This window comes from Grus americana, chromosome 3 (genome assembly GCF_028858705.1).
Source record: "Grus americana isolate bGruAme1 chromosome 3, bGruAme1.mat, whole genome shotgun sequence".
Classification (NCBI taxonomy): Eukaryota; Metazoa; Chordata; class Aves; order Gruiformes; family Gruidae; genus Grus; species Grus americana.
Window position 1 is genome coordinate 22353103 of NC_072854.1, and position 24272 is coordinate 22377374.

The window sequence follows — 24272 nt, forward strand, 5'->3', positions numbered from 1 at the left end:
GCACATAAGACAGCTTTAGCAGCAAAAAAATAATAATATACCAAGTAGAGTACTTGGCCTCTGGAAGCATGAGTCTCCCCTCCTTTCTCCAGCCGAAACACGCACACCACAGTATTTTCTCTGTGTCTCCAACACCAGAAGCATTTAGCAGTGTAATTTTGTGGAGGATCACAAGACTCGTGGACAAACAAGATGTTCAGGACAGCAGTATTTGGGGTTTTCAAGGAAAGAGGTACAAGAAAGGCCAGAAGGCATTGCTGACTTAAAGGAATGGTTCTGTATCAAATCTGAGCTGGTTTACTATACAATCTCAAATGATTAAACCAGCTAATTCTCTGAAAAGTTACTTAAACTCAACTGTTCAGTTAGTCTTCTCAGTACATGGGGTTAGAGCAACCAGAAAGGAAAATATGACAGGATTATTTTCAGTAGTGGACAAACTGGTCTTACAAAATACAGCTGTGCATTTTTCTCCGCAGAGCAGAACGCGTTTTCTTTTGCAATAGCAAACTCAGAGTTCGAAATGTGTTATTAAGCTTTCACTAGTGTTATTTGGGTCTCGAAAGCATAAAAATTGCAGTGCCACAGCAAAGCTTTTACCAGATTATTACAGACTTGAAAAGAATACAGTAGCTTTCTTGCATCTTTTAGTAAATATTAGATGCAGAATAGGGAAATTTTCTTCCCAAATGCAGAGCAGGTATTTCTTTATTCCATATCAGTGATAAGAGTTGGTAAATATTATATGAAAAAATCTTCTCCTTACACTGTTTACTATTACATATTTCATATCATTTTCTATTATTTATATCCCTATTTTCTGATTGTTTTCATACTCTTCATTATTTCATAACGATAGAAGTATTTTTTTCTGCTATCACACTGATTGCACTTACAATAAATGCAACTCTCTTCAATTTCTAAACTGGATTCTTTGCCTATCTGTCAGATTCCCTGTCTTGTACGGTAGAAAGCAGTCACACTACAAGATATTTTCAAGAGACAGATATCTAATGATATATGCCTTCGCAAACTTTCACCAGTGACTAAGCCTTTTAGGAAATTATTTTTCTTCTTCACAGTGCTGTTTTCATTTCCTAGATACTTCCACATCAGAAACCAACTAGCAGGGAAAAAAACCCAACCTGTTCAGCAAGAACAGTTTAGATAGATATGCAAGAAACAGGTAAATAACACATGCATTTGTGTTCTTTTCAGACTGTACAGTGACAGGACATACAGTTTTGTCATCTGACATTCATAAACAAGAATTTCAGAAAGGTTTGGAAATCGAGACAGATGCCAGGCTGAATTCACCTGGGCTGTGGGAACAGCTGTGCTCAAAATTTAGAAAGGGTCCTTGCATAGCCAGGGTCTGGAAATGCAGGTGCCTGCGCGCCCCTTCCCTGCCCAGATGTGGCCTGACCCACCTGGTTATAGTCAGAGGCATCTTGATACAAGGGTTTTCCCTAAGGTTGTAACTTGTATGAATAAAGTTTTCCGTTTCAGTGCACACACTCTGATAAGAAACATTTTGCCTAAATGTTCCCTGCTAAGTCTATTTAGACAAAAACCAAGGCAGCGGACTAGAGTGGAAGAACAAGAAGCTGACAACACACCTCTTTCTATATCCCGTCTGCTGGTAACAGTGGCTGCATCTCACTTTGGTTGCTGTTGGGACGTGCAGGTCTCACCTCGTTATGGGGTCAGTGTGTGCAAAAGCATTCTAGGTCCTCCAGTTTACACGTAGCTGGTGAAATCTTTAGGGAAAGAATGCTGCTCTGCCCAAGCTTTCGTAACAGCCAATAAATTAAAAGAAAAAATAAAATAAATGTTTAAACCAATAAATACCAGTAGAACAAAATATTTGCATTTTGTCAAAACCAATGAATTCTTCCCACTAGGAAAGCAATGGGTGATGCTTTAAATCTAGGATGCTGCAGCTTCTGAGACGGCATGAGTCATTGAGTTTGGACAAACATAGCTATTACTTCCTTGGCCATATTCTACAGTGATGCAAGTAACAGCCACGCAGATGGAAAGAAATTCATATGACAAAATGGGACAAAAAAATAAATCAAAGAATAAGGCATTTCAGTTCAAACTAAATCTTTATTCATATGGAAAATACTATTTTTCTTTTTGCAAATGATGCTAATAAATAGAAATACTCAGAAAGAACTTTGCTTAGAGTTAAGTGACTAGTTACAGCCACATGAAGCTTTTAATTCCCGTTAAAACCACGCCAACAATCATGCAGATTGGCTACGAGAAAGCAGTATAAACTATATTTTATTTTGTGCAATCTTATCATACAATCTTAATGCTACCTTTTTCTAAACCATTTCACATAGATTGAAATGCAATTTCAAAACAAATATTAAGGGACATATTCTACACTTATTCCACATATGGAGCTGTGTATAGCTTAAGCCCATAAATGTGTAATGTAGTGAAGCATCTAAAGAAGGTAAAAGAAAAGAGGACCCCATTCTGAAAATTCAGACACATTTATAAACATAAGAGAAGAAAAGCTCACACCAGTGAGCTCTCAAAAGACAAAATACATTATTAAAGCATAACAATAAATTATATTAAATTTAATAATGTTCATCCTTAGAACGGTTATTTCTGAGGAAATATCACTTAAAAAGCATACCAAAACTTTCATCTCTAGGAGTTAAACCTTAAGTTTACATGTCTCAATTTCCCACTTGGATGCAATTTTGTTTTGTAATAGGCTTCAGCTTTGTGAGCATATTCTTTATCATACATTTAAACTGCAACATTTTTCAATTTGTTTTAAGCTGTGCACCAAACACATCATCAAGGTGAGAAACAGGCACTTGACAGTATAATGTGCAAGGCAAAACCTTTACTAGTCACAGTATAAACAGTTTCTTCAGGAAGGAAATTAAAAGTTCTCAGCCCATCTTTAAGAGCAAAATGTTGAGGGCTGCTAGCAGATCTTTTCCCGTTCTTTTAGGTCAGCACCAACAACCAAACTAAATCCTAGCTCATGCCTTAGAGAGTATTCCATAAACTATAAAATGCAGCATACTTTACCCAAGAATACTAATTTCTTCCTATAATTAACCTCAGCATACGTACTTGCCAAAGGCAAATACAGAGTTTACTCACAGACTAAATGCGATATAAATGCTAACCCTTTCTCCTCTATTAGGGTTTTTTTTTTAATATATAATGCCAATTTTACAAATACATTTGCCAGCTACAAGATCCTGTTTTGTCACACAAAACACTGATGTTCTTTTATATAAACTTAAGAACAATGTCTTTTACCATCCTATTAAAACAGGAAAAAAAACCAAAACCATTTTGCTACAGTTTCCCTCCAGGCACATCTCAACAGGAATCTCCAAAGAAGAGCTATGCAGGAACTGTAATTCCATACAGGAATTGGAAGAGAGAGGAGAAAGAGACAGCTAAGGAAGGAGTCATGTGGCAGTAACAGAAACAAGGTACAAGCTTAGAAGAAAATTGCATGCATCCCTTTTCATCAGCATAAGCTTCTTGCAAAAATATGTTTACAAGATATCCATTATATAAAGGTATATGTTTTCTTGTAAAAATGCTGATTTTCTCTGAAATGCTAACTTGATCTTCCGACTGTACTGGCCATATTGCTAGGCAGTCAACAAGTTTTCGATTCTGTTATACCAGTTTAACAATCAGGAGAGAAAAGGCCTGCTGTTCATTTTTTATGAAACTTTTGGTTTGATTTTTTCCATGAATGTTAAATTAGTATTTCTATAGGTCATATAAACAAAATGGAAACCAACTTTGGATCTGACATCGGCCGCACTGCTAATGAGAGACAATATGCTAGAAAGAGGCACTTTTAGTATTCTTATATACATTTCAAATCTCAAGTTTAACACTTCACCTTCTTTTACCAAAAAATTAAAACATCAGTAGCTAATAAGACAGAGCTTTATAACAAAAATGCTTCAGATGTCGTGTGCATGCACATATTTGCAATGGCTCAGTTACTCAGTTATCCTGGAAATGCCAGAGTATAATTCAATCACGGTTTATGGGGCGGGGAGGGGGGAAGAAACAACACAGTACAGAACAAAATGCTGTTTGTAGAACAAGGATCAGCTATTGTTAAGAATGAAAACATATGCCCTTCCATAAGAAGCAACTTATCCCTAGATTCAGGACTACGTGTACTGAATATCGAGATCATCTTATACTCTACTCACTGCTGCTTTCCAAATTTTCAATCGTTTTTATTTTTGGCATAACATGCATCTTAAAAACTGAGCAGCTTAGCTTTGTCAAACAATGTTCAATATAAAAAAAAAAAAAAAAACACCAAACCTCTGGAAGACCCATTTCACCTTACCATTGGTGGAATTCCTGTGATGGAAGGAATTACATTAGAATAGTATTTTCCCATTTCATACAGAGTATAGCACATTGTGACAGTTGAGCATCTTGTGTGCACAAGCTGAAGCATATGCTGAGGCTGAAGATTTGGAAAACACAGTCTACTAAGTATAAGCATTCTCCCTGCAAGCAACAGATCAGTATTCTTAGTTAAAAAGGGACAGCATCAAAACTAAAATTTTGAGTGGCCCTCAAATACCAGGGAAAAAAACAACACAGGACCTCAAGCTAGTGGAAGTTCCTACATAAGGCAGTCAAATTTACAACCAGTGTATACATTCACTAAGGAATTACATTTTTTTTGGTAAAACCAACAATCCAACATACTGCAGAGTCTGAATGTGAAATATAGGCACAAAATAGATTCTCTACTTTTTTTCAGTGTGGAAAACATAGTTATTTAACAATGTAATAAGAAAATTTACTATCAGGTGAGCAAAAATTTGTAACAATCTGAATAAAACAAAGTACTGTATAAAGGTGCAATACTGAGCAGATTTGATTTTGGTTTAAACATACGAGTAAATCACGGAACCTTTCTCTTCTTATCTATGAAGTATTTCACATTACCAGTATCATTCTAGTTCTTCCCAGTTGTCAGTAAGGTTACCTTTGCTTTGACGTCGAATACTAACCAGCTTTCCAGCTGATTTGATACTCCACCTGGAACTGTTTCCTGAGCTGGCCAGGTTTGTGTATTTTGTGGAGCCTTTGGTTTCATCTTCCCAGCCTGACCAGGCTGTATAGTCACTTAAAGTAGCTGCTGCATCACTAGTAGAGTCAGCAGCAGTAATCTGCGGTGGTTCCCATCCCTCAATCTCATCTGGTTTCCTAGATTGGACATTCTGCTTTATCACCAAACTGTCCCAAAAACCCGGCTTCTTTTCAGACTTCATTTCTTCCTTTAACTTTAGGTTTGTTCTAGAAAATAAGAACGATGAGCTGATTAATTTCTTCATTTAACAATGTGTGTAATAGTTATTAATAAACATTCAATTTATTTATTATCTTTAATAGTAAGGAACGCTAGTTAGTCATCAGCCTATGACAGCACATCCATTACTGTCAACTTCAGGAAAAACACCCTCGTAGAATCTTGCAGGGATAAATCAGGAATGGACTGAGTATGGCCATTTCCTATTACAAAAGAACTTACGCTCCCCCTCCCTGTGAATTACACAGAACTGCCTTTGGAAATGCATGAAGTATATTAGCATGCATTAGAACAATTTAGGACTTTAACCAAAAAAACATGAAAAACAAACGCAGAGGTAGGATAGTAGAAGGAATATCAAAATGTTTTGTCTACCACCAGCTTTAACAATCAATCACTATGTTCCTCAGTTTCATATACCTGTCATCACCTTGCCAGTTAAACCTCATACCCTAAAATAGTTGACACACACAGTATTAGGACTTTAAAGACACTAGATTTTTTTTCATAAAGATCTGCACAATATTTTGAAAACAGCTGGTTTGTATTTCTGGTAAGAACTCCCAAAATTCCCCTCCCAAAACCAAGAAAAAACAACCTTGGTTGTGTTTTCTCTCTCAAAGAGGCATTTGAAAGGCTACTCATATTATTACATTTCTTATCCCATTAAGAACTTTCAATCTGAATTATTTCATATTTGCAGTGTGGAGTATTTAAAATAGAAAATGTCAAATGTTTATGCAGGGTTATGTGTGCAATCAAATAATGGACCACAAGAAAAGGCTGAATATCAGTGGCAAAACACACCAACTTCAGGGTTCAATGAGCTAAATAGCAAATTGAAAGTATTATCTGCTAGTAGCATACAAATTCCTTAGCCACAAATAAAACCACCATTGATTTTTTTTTTAGTATTTCTATTAAAAGAGCTTTTTTCCCATTAATGAAAGCTTGACACCATCATTTAAATAGAAGCAACTGAACCAACCTTTAAAATTACTTTTCCTTTGCTGAATTTTGAATTTATAATTAGATTTTTCAGAATTTTCATCTTGCTAAAGCCAGTCACAGACTCAGAACAGTTTTCTCATATCTCATGAGCAGTGCCCTTGAAAAGTTGCATTTTTCTTTAAAAGTAAAGTTTGTGGCATACTGCTATAAATTGTGGCATACTGCTATAGGGAAATATCCTTAAAATTAACCCAAACTTAAAATATAGACAGTTTACACAGTAATGCTAAAATAGCTTTCTGCCTTTGTGGTAACTCGGTTTTCATACTTCTGCTCTCTTCACTGGGTACTTGATTCTTATATTCAGCATCAATTGCAAAGGATCCTTGAAGCAACCTAGAATCTTAATAACATCCACAACATGGTACAGGGACAGTAGCTGGGGACTTTTGGGAAGTTTTATTGAACAGGCTGAAATGGAAATATATGTATTTATATTCCAAATTGTTTTTTTTTTTTTAATATATATATATATATACACACACACACACACCCCCCATACATGCACATATATATACTTGCATACCAAAATATAGATATTTCAAAGTTAACTGGAAACAAAACATACTACAGGAGGTCTTATCAAAGCTAATATTAGCTGGAACAGCTATATAGCAGATACATGCAGATAGGTGGCATGTTTTTTCCTGTTTGTAACCGAAGTAGTTAGGTAAAAGGTACATATACTTGTAACAGCAAAATAGTCTGTCCTGGATGGAGGTCTGTTCTGTTCAGAGAACAGCTCTAACCATACCAGCAGCAGAACTGTTCCAAGTAAACACCCTAGCTCCAACAGGGAAGATCTGCATATCCTGGTACAGCTACTCCACTTAACCTTGTCAGGTGCAGACAAGACTTCAATAGAGAAAGTAAAGCACGTAAAAAATGGAATTTGTAAACTCAGCCATAATTAATCCTTAAGAGGAAAGGGGGAGGGTGGGAATGACCCTTTTACTCAGAAACCTTTACTCCTTTTCTACAGTAAAAAATTACTATGCAGCTAAATTCCCTTTTCTTCCTGACAGACCTAAAAAGGTTATCAACAACATCCATCCCTTCCTAATACAGCATGCCTTATTCATTGTAAACCTAACATATACATAATTTTGAAATGTACATAAACCTGTCTCTGTGATTTAACTTCCAGGGCTTCTCTCTCAGCATCTACCTTCACTACTTTGCACAGCGATTTTCTGTTCCAGTTTGTGTGTTTTAATAGCAGATAGACCAACTGGTTTTACTCACCCTTTGGATTTTGGAGACTTGCATCCTGCTAGCAATTGCTGTTCATCATCTTTATTGAACATAGATGTCACTTCCTTCCAACCCCGGAAACTTGCACCTTGAACCTATACAGAGAAGCAAACATCCTCATAAATGTGAACTACGAACTTAGAAGCAGAGCGTGTGGCTGCCAGCGCTGGCTCTGGGTGCCCGACAGGCAGCAAGAGCCCTACCTCTCCTGCGCCGTGCAGCTGGGAGCGCAGCGGCTCCACACAGCCTGCGGAGGATGGCCATGTTTTGAAAGAGAACAGGTTGGGTTACTGCAGAAGGAGCTCTTTCCTGCTGAGCAAAGAGTACAAAAACTTGCCAGTTTGCAGAGGCTGGCAAGTGATGTTAGTGAGTACAGCCGGGCTCCTGGATGCTCTTCTGCAGGCAGGAGCTGCTGGCTCCATTTTAGTGTATCACAGTAGGAAGGGAATGTAGACAGCTTAGGGAACAGTCTAAGGGCTTCAGTAGACAGAAATGAAACCAACAGGCATTGCTAGAAGGGGCCGCAAGAGACAGGACAGCCAACTTTACTGTGAAACTCTTTAGATTTAACCTGCTTTGCATTCATTGTTCCTATTTTTAACTCACCGAAATTACTTCTTGTGGCCCTGCAAGCAAAAAGGGTAAGAGCATTGGCTCACCAGTGCAACGTAACATATGGTAGTGGTGCACTACAGTGTGCGCTCTAAATCTACTGTGACCATTAAACATGGAGCATAAATTATTTTTTCAGCATTATTAAAGGTTTGATTGAAAAAAATAGGTATTGGTTATTTTTATTTTGATAGCATGCTTAGGGACAGAAATGCACGCATGTGTGCTGAGCACAGAATAAAACGTTGCTGTTCTTTCTGGCAGAGTCTATGAAGAGTGACAGAGTGACAGTCTATCAGTTACTTGATTACATTAAAAAATACAACAATACATTACGACGTATAATAAACGATCAAAACAAAACTGTGGTTGTCAACACGAGTGAAGGCTAATTCATCACCTATTATTATGCTTCATTTTGTAGAACTCATCGGTGCAAATTAGTATCAATTTGACATTTCAGTTTTAATTGATTACAATTTATAACTGGTACATCCAGGCCTTAAAACATGTGAAACATCACCTACAAATTGAGCACAAACACCAGACAGCAAAATACTGGTACCGCCAACTCCTTACCTTTCAGAAACCCACAACCTCTACCATTTACAGGAATAAAACAGCACCTGCACGTTAGTCATGGAGTATTTCCATCTCTTGTTCTCCTGTTTCACTATATCCTACACCTTCACTTCTCACCCACCCTCCAAACTCACATCTGAACTGCCTCAGCTAGTCTGACTCAGGAGATATATAGCAGGTCCATTTTAGCATCAGGAGGAAGGTCTAACCTAGACTCTGTTTCACTTTGGTTGATACGAACATGGATCCAGCTTTGGGCAGAGCTCTGAAGAACTCTAAAGAGGGAAGGCTAAGCAAGCCCAGAGCAATTTCCAGCTGTCATTCACGGGATATGGACAGACTAGGTACGCAAGAGCTAGGTTCATCACAACCCAGGCCTCCGCAACTGCTCCACTCACCTCTTCCTAAACCCATGCTAATCTTACCATAAACCACAGCATTCCTCATGGCTTCACAAGAAAAGCAACAGCTTCTATATATATTTTTTTCCACTATGAGAATAAAGTGAGTACAGATTATAATAAGCAAACTCTCATATTTAATTTAAACAAACGCTCTCTATTTTTAATTATGTTAAAAATATGTAGACAGCTAAGTTCAACTTTGCATCCCTGTGGCAGACTCATCATACCCATCTCACAGTATAAACCAAAACCAGACAAGCTGCAGATGATACTTTCACACAGATATCTTGCTATACAAAATACTCGTGTTTAAACTATCAGCCTCTCCAAGCAGTACTCAACATATAATGCTTTTGTGGTGTAAATAATGGTTTAAAACCTCAATTATCGTCTGTAAAAGTCTAATCCTGTTACCTGTTTCTGTTGTTTAGTTAATTCTGTAACAATTTTAACATGAGGATTTGTTACTCTGATTTGGCTTCCTCTCACTGCAAATTATTTCATCCACAACAAACTTCCAAAAAAAGGAAAAACCTCCAAGAAGTTAGCTGCTAAAGTAAGTAGTCTGTTTAAAGAAAAAAAGAGGGAAAAAAAGAAAAAGGAATAAAAAAGAGAAGGAAAAAAGAGAAACTCTAGAAAGCACTTAGCTTTTCATATGTTAAAAACATCCTTTATCTGTTGTAATCTTACTCAGATGCTACTACTTCAGGCCTTTTCGGGAAGGAACCTTTGCAAACCCACAGTTAAAAGCAGCACATAACAACTCTTACTGCCTTAATCCTTTAGGCCTTTAAACTAGAAAAAGACCCAAATAGACCTCAGTGATCTAGTTTATGTATAAGCTTGTCTTTTTTCACTGATGATGTTTCATCAAGCCATTGCCACATAATAAATCTGCAGATTAAAAAAAAAAAATCCAACAACAACAAAAAAACCCACCCCAACAACCACCAAAACCTTGTCACTAGTTTTTAGATAGCAATTTAATACAGAGACAGAGCTAGCTTAAATTATATGTGCCTTTAAAGAACAGCACTGATGAAAGACTACTTGGAGATAAGCATTTATACACCCACTTATGTTCAATGTAGTAGATATACCTACCCATACACCTTCTTTTAATCTAGAACATCATACATCACCGATACAACTCCAACCTTTGCTGCATTGTTTTGGATACCCAAGCAATCCTCCAGCCAAAAAAAAAAAAATAAAAAAAGAAAAGAACCAAACCATTTTTTAATAAATTCCTATTAATATCTAGCCACAAGCTGTCTATATTTTTAACTTATATATTTTTAAATTTAATTTCATTAAGCCCGACCTACAGACAAGTGTCACCACCAATGCAGCTGGAACAGTTACAACTGTATCTGCTGGTAGGCAGAGCTCAGGAAGGAGATCTTGAAGTCACCAGTGTCTGAAACCATCAGTTTGACACGCAGCAGCTGCAAACCCAAAAAATGCCAGGAACCATCACAAGAAGGATTAGACAAATTCAGACAGCAGATCCATAAATGGATACCCTCGATTAAGAGGGATGCATCCACTAATATCTCAAAACAGTGATTCCTGATGTGGGGGGAATAGGCCCTAGAAACTGGCCAAGCCACGCTCTCCCTGAACAGCACACAGACTGCCAGACTAGACGGGCCAGTCTCTGAATCAGTTGGGAATTTCTTACATTCTTACAGAGCATGTGGAGAAAGACCCTGATCCCAGAACAATTAGCTTCCTTGCAATGGATGTCAAAGGAAGGTCAATAAGTAAAGAAGAGATAACACTTCGGTAAGCTGACTCCTCACCACACCAGAGTCTTATTTTATGCAAAAAGATTAAAGTTATGCGAAGTATGAAAATAAGGTATTGATATGGTCTTAAAGCATCAAGCCACTCGCAGAAGTTCTGTATTTGATTTTATGATGTAACGGTGTACACAAAACTCAAAAGTACTACTCCTAAAATTTTCAAAAAAGTTTATGACTGACTAGCTTGTATTCTCAAACCTTTAAAGTATTTTTCCATGTGTCAGTGGAAAAAGAAGTAATTCAACATCCAAAGTTCATAGAATCACACAGCTGGAAGTGACCTCTGGAGACCAGCTAGTCCAACCACACTGCTCAAAGCAGGGTCAGCTTGAGCAGATTGTCAAGGATCATGTACAGACGGGTTTTGAGTATCTCCACAGCTGGAGAATCCATGACCTCTCTGGCAACCTGTTCCAGGGCTTGACCACACTCATGGTAAAAACATTTTTTCTTATGTTTAAATTATATTTCTTCTATTTCAGTTTGTGCCCATTGCCTTCTTGCCCATTCACTGTACAACACCAAGAACAGTCAATCTTCTTTACACCCTCCCTGCTGCTGGTGTACATGCAAAAACCTTTCTTGTTGCTCTTCATTTTCCTCACCAGATTTAACTCCAGGTGGGCTTCGCCTTCCCTAACTCCATCCCTGCATGCTCAAAGAGCGCCTCTATATTCCCCCCCAAGTCACTCGGCCCTGCTTCCACCTCCTGTACGCTTCCTTTTTATGTTTGAGGTTTTTCAGACTCCAGGTTAAAAAATAAAAATTAAAAAATCATCAAATTAAATGACCATGAGGGACTACTAAGAAAAGAGAGCACTAAGAAGGACTAAGAGAGCATTAAGAAGGACTAGAATTGTAACATCAGATGTTAGAAAGTCAAAACCTTTAGAGGACCACGTTGGATGCTGCAGCTTGCTATTTTTCAAAAATGCCAATAAGAACCAAAGCAGAAACTTCTCAAGATGCCGTTTCAGTATTCTGTCAAGTAGGATTACAGACTGGTCTCACCAGTTTGACTATGAGAGCACAGAGTATGCCTATGAGAACAGCCATTAGTAAGGTTTCTACCATATCCTCCATTTTAGACTGTGAAAATCTGTGCAGCACAATGCCCTGTGCAATCATCTAAAAAGATCAGAAGAAGTGAAATTGCACATACATATTAATCCATTAACTGGCAGACTACTGAAAAACTATCATCATCTGTCCCAACAGGCAACTAAAAAGCCCAAGCCCAGAGCAAAGATTCTTCTCCTTCACTAGAGGAAACTCCAGCTTATGAAGTACTCTTTCTCCATCATGAGAAAGCTATCATTTAATTAGCATTATCTTCTGGAACTGGGAGTACAAGTAGTCACTTCTAGAACATCATGTAAAGGATGCAGTCTGTATCCCTAGTGAAACTGTCTGCTCTTTCTCGCCCTCACTGCCCTCCCCTCTGCTTTGCCAATGCTTCAGTGTCGGTGCCCATCTGTTGGACAGATTCCCAGAGAGAAGTCTCACAAGGTGGCAGATCTGGTTTATCAGACACTGCTGCTGAAAAGGGTCAACCCAGCCAATTGCCTACTCCCATATATACTGCCTTCCGTATGCTACAGGTTTGTACCTGTGTGATGCTGTGGAAAACCACTACAACTCACTAAGCCAGCAGAAATCTAACTTGTTCATTTTTTGCATTCCTCTGGGTTAGTGATAAGAATCAGCTCATTAAAAGATGTCAGAGTCAGTCAGTCACCAAAGAACGTGGAAGTTAGGGGCAATAGCACCTTTTTTCTAGCAGCAACTTCTAGATCAGCTCAAGCATCCTCTGAAAGTTGCAGTCATCTATCCACTTTCTTCCACATATACAGCTTTGTACATACAGCGTGGCTTCCCCAAAATTACCCCCTAAGCTTCACTCTGTAAACTCAGTCCTTACCGTAAGGGTTTTCTGCTTTGTTACCTATATTGATTCAAGTGAATCAACTGTATATAAATTGCATATGTTGACTACGATTTTTCTTTCTTTAGATAAAACAGGGAACAAACATCTACTGATAGTTAACTTTATAAAAAGTGTCCCAGAAATGGACAGCTCCTCTTAAATTGGAAGTCTCCTACAAAATTGAGAGGCATTATTACCAAAAATTACTGTAGGTATGCCATTTTTCACTACATCAACAAATTCTGATGATTTACATGACTTTCAGCTTCCCATACTAGGTAAATAGACAATGAGTAATAAATGAACAATCAAAAAGACTCTACTGAGAAACAGTAAAGCATCACTAAGAAGATTTTTCAGTTAATTTCACTGTCAAAGGTACATATTTCATCATTAGAGCTCTACTAGAGGGCAAGAAAGTTCATGAAAAATTAGGCTAAAAGGCAACAAAACAGTTGGGTATAAACTAAAGAAGTAGATTTGCCTAAAAGCAAATTAAAAAAGTACATTGCACAAAAGAAGTATGTAGATATAGGTGACTATGTACTAAAGAGGAAGACTCTGTACATTTAACTGAAAACAGGTAAATCCATCCATCAGATGGATGTGGTTAATATACATGAACACCTTGTTATGGGAGGGAAAAAAAGCACAGAATTCAATCAGGTCAAAGAATAATAGCAAGGATTTGGGACACTAGGTTAGAGGTACAAGACCAACAGTTTGCATTTCAAACAAGAGATTCAAGTATGTTTGAATATTAGTCTGATGCTAAAATGGTACTGCTTTATATTCCAGTTAGACTTTTCTACTTCCCATCTGCCTGGCCAGCAGGGCTCCAGAGCACAGAAATCACTCTCTGCGGGCTACAAGAAGCCACATAACAAGAGTCTTAGCAACCAAAAAGAGCAATTACAGGGGATTCTTGCTGTTTACCTGCAGTGAGAATCAGCATGTTCAATGCCATTGTGTAGTTAAGCAGCTAATCCCTAAAAAATCACTGCTCAGCATGTATGAAATGAGATTTCCAGAAATTTATATTTTGGCCAAGTCTTAGTAGACCTTCAGAAGTATTTTCACAGAGAATTGACAAGTGGTGAATCAAAAGCCTCCGGCAAAGTAGAGGCGCTCCGCAAAACACTTGCGGAAATTTTTTATAAATATAAACAAAAAGAACGGATTTTCCTCTCAACCTTGACAGAGAAGAAACAATTGCTTGTCCTACACTTCCCTCCCTACTCCCTCTGAAAAAATGAGCCTAAAATAAAAAGCTAGAGATGGAATTTTCCATATAAGTACCTTACAGTTCAATAAAGTTACAACTAAGTGTTTTATAATAAAAAATGCCAATCAATCAGCTTTAATTAAAGCAGCGTTCCCACATTATAGGAAACCTATTCATAGCATGCAAGAACTCAAATAACAGAAAGTGGGGGAAAAAAACAACCCACAAATTTGTCTTCCAGATATCAAAGCATTTGGGGGGGAGAATTTTTCAACTCAACCAACTGCTGGTGTGCAGACCAACTCTATTCTCTGGCGCATGTGAGCTGAAACTCCAGGATTTGGCCCCACCAAATTGTCCCAGTATCTCCAATTTCATTATTAAAATGATTTATTTTGTTTCTCAAAACTCTTTGTCTCTTTTCAAAAGCTGCCCTGATAACAACTGTAGATGAAGTCTTCGTTGTGCTTTTAACTCAGAAGCTCAGCACGTAGGTGAGACCCCCCCCCCAAGATTTGCTTTGAAGAGGCCGAAGGGCCAGGCACAGTGTCAACATGAGTTCCAGATTTCTGCATTTCATGGAGCACCACTAGAGAGTGAGGAACTGTGAACCCTGAGATGTCAGGAGGCCTTTTAACCAGCTACACCTGCCTTTCAGGAGAGCTGTGAAGAGGAAACTAGAAAAATCCAGCATTGCAGTTAGCCTGTCCTCACTGCAATGTGGGCAGCTTCCTGCATGAGAAGAAACTAAGACTATTTTCCAACCTCCATCTCCAGCCATTAGCACTATCTCCCACTTTTGTACCTCCAAACCTAGGTCAAAGGCTTTTTTCTCTGTGAATGGGCATCAGAACTGTCTTAAAACTCAGGCTTTAGAGACCAGGAAGGCCGTCTCCCTAAAGGGCAGACATACCATTCATCCACTGCCCTTTTCTTCAAGAACTTCATTGTTCTTCACCATACTGCTTCAACATGGAGACTATTTTATTCATGACACGTACATACTGAAAAGGCTACACATATCATTCATCAGCCTTTTATTAACATATTAAAGATTTTGGAACTTCTGGAGTATCACTGTACTGACAGCTTCTAAGATGACAGAACAACCAAATAAAATACAGAACTGTTTTCACAAACAACAATAAAGAAAGAGAAAATGAGAAGGGTAAGGTGTTTTTTTGTGAATACATTTTAAGACAAGGGTGTTTTACTTTAAAACACAAAAAATACTGCAGCTCAGTGGTTTGCCTGATTACTTTTTTTTTTTTAAAGTCAAAGCACAGACTTAGCAAGCCTTCCTGAATGACTAAGTAGGGGGCAAAAAAGCTTAAATACAAAAGAAATTAATTTTAAGATTCTTTTCCTAAACATTCATTACCCGGCATAAAATAAAGAGTAGTTTATGTTTTCATAAAAAGGAATACATTTCTTCTAAAAAGTAGAAAAAGGTATAGTACAATCTGACTTCTATTTTCAATGAAAATAGAACTGCATCTGAAGTAGAACAAAAAGAAGAGACAGATGTTCAGTTTATACATATTAATGTAAAGTATCCTATTAGACTAATGAACCTATTTTTAAATGCTTTTCTCTATACCTATGGAATTTCAAAACAAGCTCTAGCATATCATAACAACTTCCAGTTCTTTCATCTTCTACTAATGTATTTTAAGAACATTAAAAAAGATTCTTGGACACATATCAAGGTGAAAAAAAAAAATTCTATGCCTACTTTTCTTTTCTGAAAGAGATACAAGATAAAGTCTCTAACCTCTTGTGATCAGAGCGCCAGCTGAGGTACATATAATGGAATAAATAACCCAAATCCCTTCTACTTTTCATGTTTTCATTGCCAGTTACAGCTAGAATTTAGTGCTTCCTTAGATTTCAGTTATTCCTGTGGCTTCTTATTTTCATTTTGTGTTTTAAAATCTATCATGTGGGAGAAAAAATATAAAGATACTTTCCCCTCCCCATTAATGAAAGGAAATAAGGAAATTTCTAACTAATACTGCATTGCTAATATTACTTCCATGAGAACCCAGTGACCAAGGATCATACATAATTATAAAATAATCAATGAAGTACATAAATATGTTCCTTAATCAGGCTGTACATGAAAAACAGGTAACTTCCTAACATACATTGACTGAAATATATACGATGTAAAACGTTACACTTCCAAAGAACAGTTATTTACCTTTGTTGCAAGTTGTGACACTGAAGATGAAACTTCATCATGAAGAAACTGGTCTTTATTCTCAAAAAAAGGATAAAGATAAAAAAGGCCCACAGTCAGTTTTGGTTTGACAATTAGCAGTGACAAATTTTAGAGTATTCATAAATGCTTTTATTCTATTCAGCCCATCATAAAAGAAAATTGACAAAATACGATCACAATGCAAAACTAAGCGAACACCACTAAAATAAGAAATGTGAACAAAACAGCACTTAAAATGATAAAAAATGCTGCAGCATATGTACGAAATAAAATCAAACCCCTGCAAAACCAAAAACCCCACACCCCAAAGAGAAAGCAAGAAAATCCTTGCATCACTACAATTTTAGTACAATTAAAATTAAAAAAAATAATTTGAATCTTAATAATTGTGTCTGTATTTTTTGGATCTACACTGATTTTCTGTATACCATACTAGATGATGCTCTTTGCAATGTCTGTAGGCTGGGGAGAGAGGAATGCCCCGAGATTATTTCCTCCTTCACATTAAAAAACATTACATTTCCTTAACTAAAGGACAGATTTTTGCCAACATTCCTTTCCCCTCTGTTTACAACAGTAGATTTCTGAAGAAAACCAGAGTCCTGGAGATGCTAGTGAAGGTAATTCAATAGGGTAGCATTTCTGCCCAACTCTGAAGTAAGCTGATGTCTTAGTGCACTCAGGTCTTCCTGTTACTATCAACATTCTCTTCAAGACAAGTAAGATCAGTGTCAGGAGTACTTCAAAGACAAAAGAAAGATACAGAAAGTGGGGCATAGCATACAGTAATTATGCAATTTTATCTTTCTTCAATCTGCGTTTTAATGAGAAAAATGTTACTTTTTTTCTTTGCTCTAGGTATCACACCAAATACAAACAGTCCCAAAGTACAAAACAAGAACAGCTACCTGTAACTGAAATTATTTCACTCCAATTCCAAGAAAAAAAACAAAATTACAACAGCATGGTTTATGAAAAGCATCTTTGAAGTGGCAGTTTCACAGAAACCCCTGTATTCACTTTGGTCCATTTTTTGCCTATGTCAGCCACTTATTGTTTCAAAATCAAATTTATGAACTTCCTTTTCAACTGAAGTAAATGCTAAGGAGTTGATATTCAATCCACTCCATAAGCTTAATTTTTGTGTTAGGGTAACCACACGCACATATCCCAAGACACGCAAACCACACACGTCCCAGCTCCTACGCAATACCAAATACCTCCTTCACTTCTGCTAACAGCATCAGAAAGAGGTGAGAAAGCCGGCATGACAACCGTTAAGTATTTCTAGTCATGTGGAGGCCCAGATGTATCAGCTTCATTTTGAGAGACGAGCTTCAAATCCCATGCATCTTTTTTTGTTATAGCTATTTTTTATCTATTTATATTTATTTATTTGCCTGCTAATGTTTGCATTGACTTTATAGGCAATACTTTATATTATACAAGGGACAAGGATGGAGTTAGGAGGAGCATTTCTAGAACCAGTATGAAGACCATCACACTATAGTTCAACAATAACTGTGTGTTGAAATACAGTGATTTGTAGATAGCTAGCTTTACTTGTTGGGGCAGAACACAAAGTCAGGAACTCCTATTATCATCCCAAATGAGAATATTACTTCCTATGGATCTTAACAAGTTATTTAACTTCCGGATTTCAGTTAGCTGTCTTTAACACAGGAGGATATTTTTGTAGATGGGATACCAAAAATGACAAAATTAAGATCTGTGTAGTACTCTAAAATGAAATTCAATTACTTTTTCCTTTTCCCTTTTTTTCCCCCTTTTCTTTCAAAAGAATCATTGGCAATGTTTTAAATGGAAATGCCCCACACATACCATTTCAGAAGTTTCCTTGTTTCTCCTCAATACTGTCAGCTCTCAAACTTTTAGATGAGGTTGCAAAGCCTTAGACTTAGTATGATAGCATCTCTGCTTGGACACAGGGTAAGAGCTAGAGAATACTTTGTCTGGTTTGTCCAATATCTTACCAAAAAAACCCCTCAAAACAGCAAGAACTGGAAAAGCCTCAAGGGTAAGTATGGTAAGAGGAGAAATTATCTCAGACCTCCAGAACTGGTAGAGCTACCTGTTGCAACCAACAGCAATAGTCTCCAGAAGAAACAAGGCACAAGTACATTCCAAAGAAATAACACTTCTCATTTTTATTGTTCCAGCTCTCCAAAAATCTTAAGAAGGACAACAGAAATATGAAAGTGCATAAAGAGACTTCATGCTTTACTACAGAGAAGAGAAAAGATGTAAGTGTGAAGGCATACAGCCCCTAGCAAGCCAGAGCACAAGGAAGCAAGGGTGCAAAGCAACTTCCGCAGTACAAGCTTTTAGGGGAAAACAGAGAAATGCAATGAGCACCTCATGTGGCTAGGGAGTCAGCATAATACCATTGTTCATGAAAGATGTAATTCACAATAAATAGTAGAGAAAAAAGCGTATTTATTCGCTTCCTTAAAAGTGTGACAACTAGGGCTGTGTTTCTGTGTTCATACAGCGCTACTACTCATGGACATACAAGGTGCTACCTCCTAAGGAATGAGTCAGTAGTTTGCACTAACTATGCTCATGCAGCGGGGGCTGATGGAAATAAGTCAACACAAAGTTAAAAGATAGGAAATACAAAGATTACAAGATATGAAACCCTCAAGAAAGCAATTGGTGAGAATCCAATACCTAAAATACATTTTTTGGGATGGAAAACCTACCAAGTATCCATAGCATTCTTTTAAGATGCCTAAGGAGTCTTGGACAAACGTGGTATGCTTGTGTCCATCCGTACATGCCATGTGCTCACAGTAACTCTTGATTGAAACTAGGCAGTAGGTTTTTCAGCAGTCTAAAAGAGATTAGATTTCCAATTTGTGGAAAATCCATTGCTAGGGAAAGCAGAGAGAAGCAAACCAATGTGCCACAGCAGGAAGAGAATGCAGGAGGAGCACGTATTGAGGTTCAGAGCCAGACATGGCCCACGTCGCAGTGAGGGACCTGTGCACTCTGCAGTAGGGATGGGTTGTGTATTAAAAAAAAAAAATGACAGAAGAAAGAGGAGAGGGAGGGGACCAGTGCCACCATGGGGAAGAGCCAAGGAGAAAAAAATGAGACGTCATATACAACCCGTTTTCATTTGTTACCCATAGAATAATTTGCGTTTTTCAGTGATACACATTAGTACACCCTCTTCTGATACATATTCTCTACTTTTGTTACCGTTCAGAGATCAGGGAGACTATGATTTGGTTTTTCAAATTTTCTTTAGGGGAAGATCTGACGATGTACAGCTACATGAAAAGAGTGAAGATGAGCTTACTTTATCATGCTGCATAACACATGCTGGCACTGAACACTTACAAATTATTTCAATGTATTTTCATCTGGGCGGTTCACAGTTACGACAAGGAATTTTTTACTTCAATTTAAAAGAAAAACGCAGACCACATTACAGTATTTTGTAACTAATAGGTGACTAAATGCTAACACTAGTGGGAAATGCTGATCAGCAACTTGAATAGCCTTCCAGTTCTGGCAGGGGAAGGTTGGTATGCACAGTGTGTTTTCATACGGAAACAAGTGCCCTTTTGTTGGACATACTGCAAACCATAAGGTACTCAAGGGATTAATTCGACTAGCACACAAACCTTTTTGTACAGAGATCAAAATTGTAATCTACTTCCCTCAGCTTCCTTTGTGGTAAAGTAATTAATTAGTCTCTTTAGATCATTCACTTTCATAATTCAGGCCAAGATGAGGAACGCTGGACATCAAAGAGTTAAGGCAAATAATAGCATCATCCCACCCTGCATGCCCTTCTTTTGCTCTAGCACATAAAATGGTATATTATTGATTTTTTCTACCCAGTTGTGGAACCTTCCTATCATACACACGCTAGCTGTCAAAGCCAAGCACATGTAAGAGCAAACAAGCTATTATTAAAAGAGTAGGTCTCTTTGGTGGAAATTCTTGCCCTTCGTCTGACCCATTACATCCCCTCTGCCTATCGCCACATCTCATTTAAAGTCTAGGTTATCATGCCTGGAAATGCAAATTAGATTATGAACCACAAATGTATAATTTAAGTGGAAAAAAACCCAAAACAAACACCACCTCAAGAGATACACTCCAGGGTAGAATTTAACACAATTCTCAGTATTCCACAAACCCCACTAAATAATTTAGTGATAGGAGAGGGGAAGGTTAAAAAAAAATATTTAAAATGTCACTCAGGAAATCACAAAGCTGAAAGTTAACCTCTGAAGTTGGAAAGATTCCCAAAACGCTGATTACAAACCAAACAGTTGAACAACTATATATACACAGCCTGACCAGGGACAGTCAGCACAGACTCAGAAGAGGATATCACACTGCCAGATTGCCATCTTAAAATACAGCTAACAAAAGAAAAATGTTTCCTTGGGTTTGAGCAGGATCTTGCCATAATGTCAAATGAAACAAACAAGACTAAAGCAGATTATTAATGCAAAAGTCACTCTGCTTATCTAATTTTAGAATGTAATAAAAAACAATGCAAAACACACTCAAGCATGGGTAAGAAGAAAGTTATCAGTGGAAGATCAGTGGCATTGGGCCTCATTTCCTTTGCTGCACCTATATTATACACCTGGAACATACACCTTTGCTGCACCATAATATACACCTGGGAAAATTCAACATGCGATATGTGCTTTCTGAGTCATGAAATTGAAGCAACAGTGATCAAATGTAAATGGGCACTGAAACAACTATACTGTTTTCAACATATTTTTTTAACACAGCTGAAAAATAAAGCTGAACTGTACCTGAACACTCACACAAAACTGAACATGCCCTTTAAGGAAAAACAAGGTTTGCAATTTTAACAAATAAAGGATGCACTACTCGGTCATACATAGCTTTCTTCTGGGACACGAGGCCATGTGTTCAGCAGACACAACTCCCATGCTGAATGGCAAATTGCCTCTTCTGCTTTCCGCAGAGGCAGCCCAGATTGAGATCAACATCATTTCATTAGTCCTGTCCACATTTGATCTACTGCTGGATCTCAATCTTCCATTTGTATGTCCCTAAATCAAGTGAGTGAACCAAACTAGCCATCTGGGCAGGTGGTGTAAATCGAAAATTTCCTAATAATATCACCAATGAAAAATATTAACTTAGGCATTTCTAAAGTCTGTTCATGCTCAAGAGCAATTTGGTATTTTAAACTCATTTTTCTCTTCTATAAAAAGTACTTTTCCACTCCAGATTGCTAACTACACTTAGAAAAACATCTACATTATGACAATAATCCATTTTAAATGCCGCTGCAACTAAATAGTGACAGTGACTCCTATCCTGCAAGTTTTCTCTGCCAGTCTTTGGCAAAACTGAAAATACTTCGTCCATTAAAAAAAGGAAAATGTAAAAATCTAAGTAAGTTAAAGAATTATACTTTCGTCTTGGGATATATTTAGTAGGCAACACTAATATTGAAACATGTTTCTAAAATGTTTCTAACATGTTTCATCAGACCATTTCTAGAAGAACTTATTTTACTCTGCTGATTTTATTTCAGATTCAGCAGACAACCCATCTAATGTATTTAAAAATGCTTCCATATTCCAGGCTCCAGCCTTTCGTAACTACCTATTATTCACCAGACTGACTGGAAGATGAAAACCAGTTTTCCTATGTTTTTACCTTTCAAATTATTAATAATATTAAATAAAATAAGATCATGCTCTTTCCTTCAGCTTACACAGCTGTCAAGAAGTAGTTTAGCATTTTCACAAACTCTGTTTCATTCAACCACTTCAATTATTGCTTCACATTCCTTTACATTTTAAAATAGAGTATCTGAATTATTTCCATATTTTTACTGTCAATTGATATAAATGGCCAAACTTACTGGAGAAGATTAATTTCAGAATGTAAGCATTTACATAAGAATACTTTTATAGTGCTGCATTTTATTGCCATTACAAAGAGAAACATCAGAACACCAGATTCCTGTGCTCTCTGTTTTTACATCAATACACGAGGTTATTCTATTAATTGTTCACATTATTGTGCATCTCCGTAGTACGTGGTTATAATACATCTTACTCAGATTTGCTTCTCTGAAACATTTTTGGAAGAATGTTATTAAAGATTAAACACTTTAAAAAATATTTTAAAAAGCTCAGCTCATTAAGAATCTCATTTTGCCCAATTTATAATATTTCAAATATGCTTCAAGAAATGGAAACAGCTGTATTATTAAGATCAAAATACCATCAGTGTCAAAGCTGAAACAAAGTAAGAAGGTCAGATAATCAATTTGACTTCAATTGCTGTGACAATTTAAATATTCCAGGAAAGTTTACAGTTTTGATGAAATTTCTGACTGAAAATCTGTCAAATATTTTTAACAACTTATCCATACTAGAAGTTCGTATTTGCTTTTTTCTGATCCAGAAAACAAACCAACAGATGCTAATTCAAAAGACAGTAGGTGACATACAATTTTTATTCAGTCATGGCATTTGCACGAGTAATGGCAATATCTTCATAGTATAGTTTCTGCAAAACTGGTTGAACACATTATTTTTGGTTTTAGCATTCACCAGCAAATGCACTGCTTCCTTTGACATGTGGCCTTTATCAGAACTTCTGATATTCACACAGACCTACTAGAACCCATCCTGGAGCTCCTCACAAAGAACCATGAGGAAATTTGTTGGAAATGTACCTCTGATGATGACAGAACTGAAAGATAGTCTACCTGGTAAAGTGTTCGGTAACTTCTAGTAACTCTACTTATGTTATGTATGGCCTCACACAATCTGGCAAACAGACAGTTTCTACAAATGCAAGCAAAAAAAAAAAGCTATTTTATCAGTAAAGAATTAAATAGATTAAAACCACTATTTTTTTTTCTCAAAAAGCAATTATTTTTTTTTTGTTTGTATATTACTGGTAACAAATCTGGCACTGCTAGGAGAGTATGGCTCCAGAAACTTCATAAAACCCCATGAAGATACAACAAATAGTTTAGGGAAAGTGGATCCGAAGGAATGATGAGGAGAAGATAATAGTGGTTTTGCAGATCAGTGAAAGGGGATAAGGTGGAGGGGAGGAAGACAGACAAGGCTGCTGGCAAACCGAGGTGATTTGAGCCGGTAAAGCAGAACTGGCTCAAGGAAAGAGACAACAAGTGATAAAAATGACAAACCGGGGGAGAGGAAGGGGATGTACTAAGAAAAACCTTGAAAGCAAGGACAGAGATTTGAATGTAAATGTCCTGAAACAAAGGGAGGCCAGCTGAAGAAACGGAAACCAAAGGATGAGGAGGACTTAAACTTTATGCCATAAGCAACAACATTAATATCAGCAATGGGATTTGCAGGGACTAGGGGATGGGGAAACACAGAATAGGTATGAGAAGCTGCAAAGGAAGTAATCACTGTCAGGATGGGAAGTGAGGGTCTGCGCAAGAATTTCAGCTGTCTAGACAGAAAGAAAAAAAAATAATTAAAAAAAAAACCAAACCCAACAACCAAACAAAAAACATACCAGACTTGGACTTTGTAGAGGAAAAAGCAGTAAAGTATTGGACACAAATTCTCTTTTGTAAATAGATAAAACCCACTGACAACCTTCAGCTTACAGGCTTGACTGAAAGAAATCGATAGATACTGAAGTTGTCTGTAGTAGGAGACCAACCAGACAATATGTGCTCTGTAGGAGCTAAGAGTCAGAATAAGCCAACAGAGAGGGGGTAAGAGGGGAGGAGCGGATCTGAGCCGGGTCAACTGTGTAAAGACGACTATATAAATCAGAAAGCGAAGCACCTCAGAAATGAAAGAGATTTAAAAAAAAGAAAGCCTAAAGCCCCAAAAGACA

The 24272-nt window shown here is 37.2% G+C and overlaps 1 protein-coding gene across 1 annotated transcript in view; it reads right to left on the reverse strand.

The window, feature by feature from the left end:
* Positions 1 to 313: 313 nt before the first annotated feature.
* Positions 314 to 24272, reverse strand: part of TDRP (testis development related protein) — a 29250-nt gene continuing 5291 nt past the window's right edge. Inside the window, exons 2-4 of the mRNA XM_054818887.1 lie at positions 16377 to 16436; positions 7607 to 7710; positions 314 to 5337 (exon numbers count right to left, since the gene is read on the reverse strand). Coding sequence (XP_054674862.1) covers positions 4992 to 5337; positions 7607 to 7710; positions 16377 to 16436 — 510 coding nt within the window. The 3' untranslated portion in view covers positions 314 to 4991. The remainder of the gene's footprint in view (positions 5338 to 7606; positions 7711 to 16376; positions 16437 to 24272) is intronic.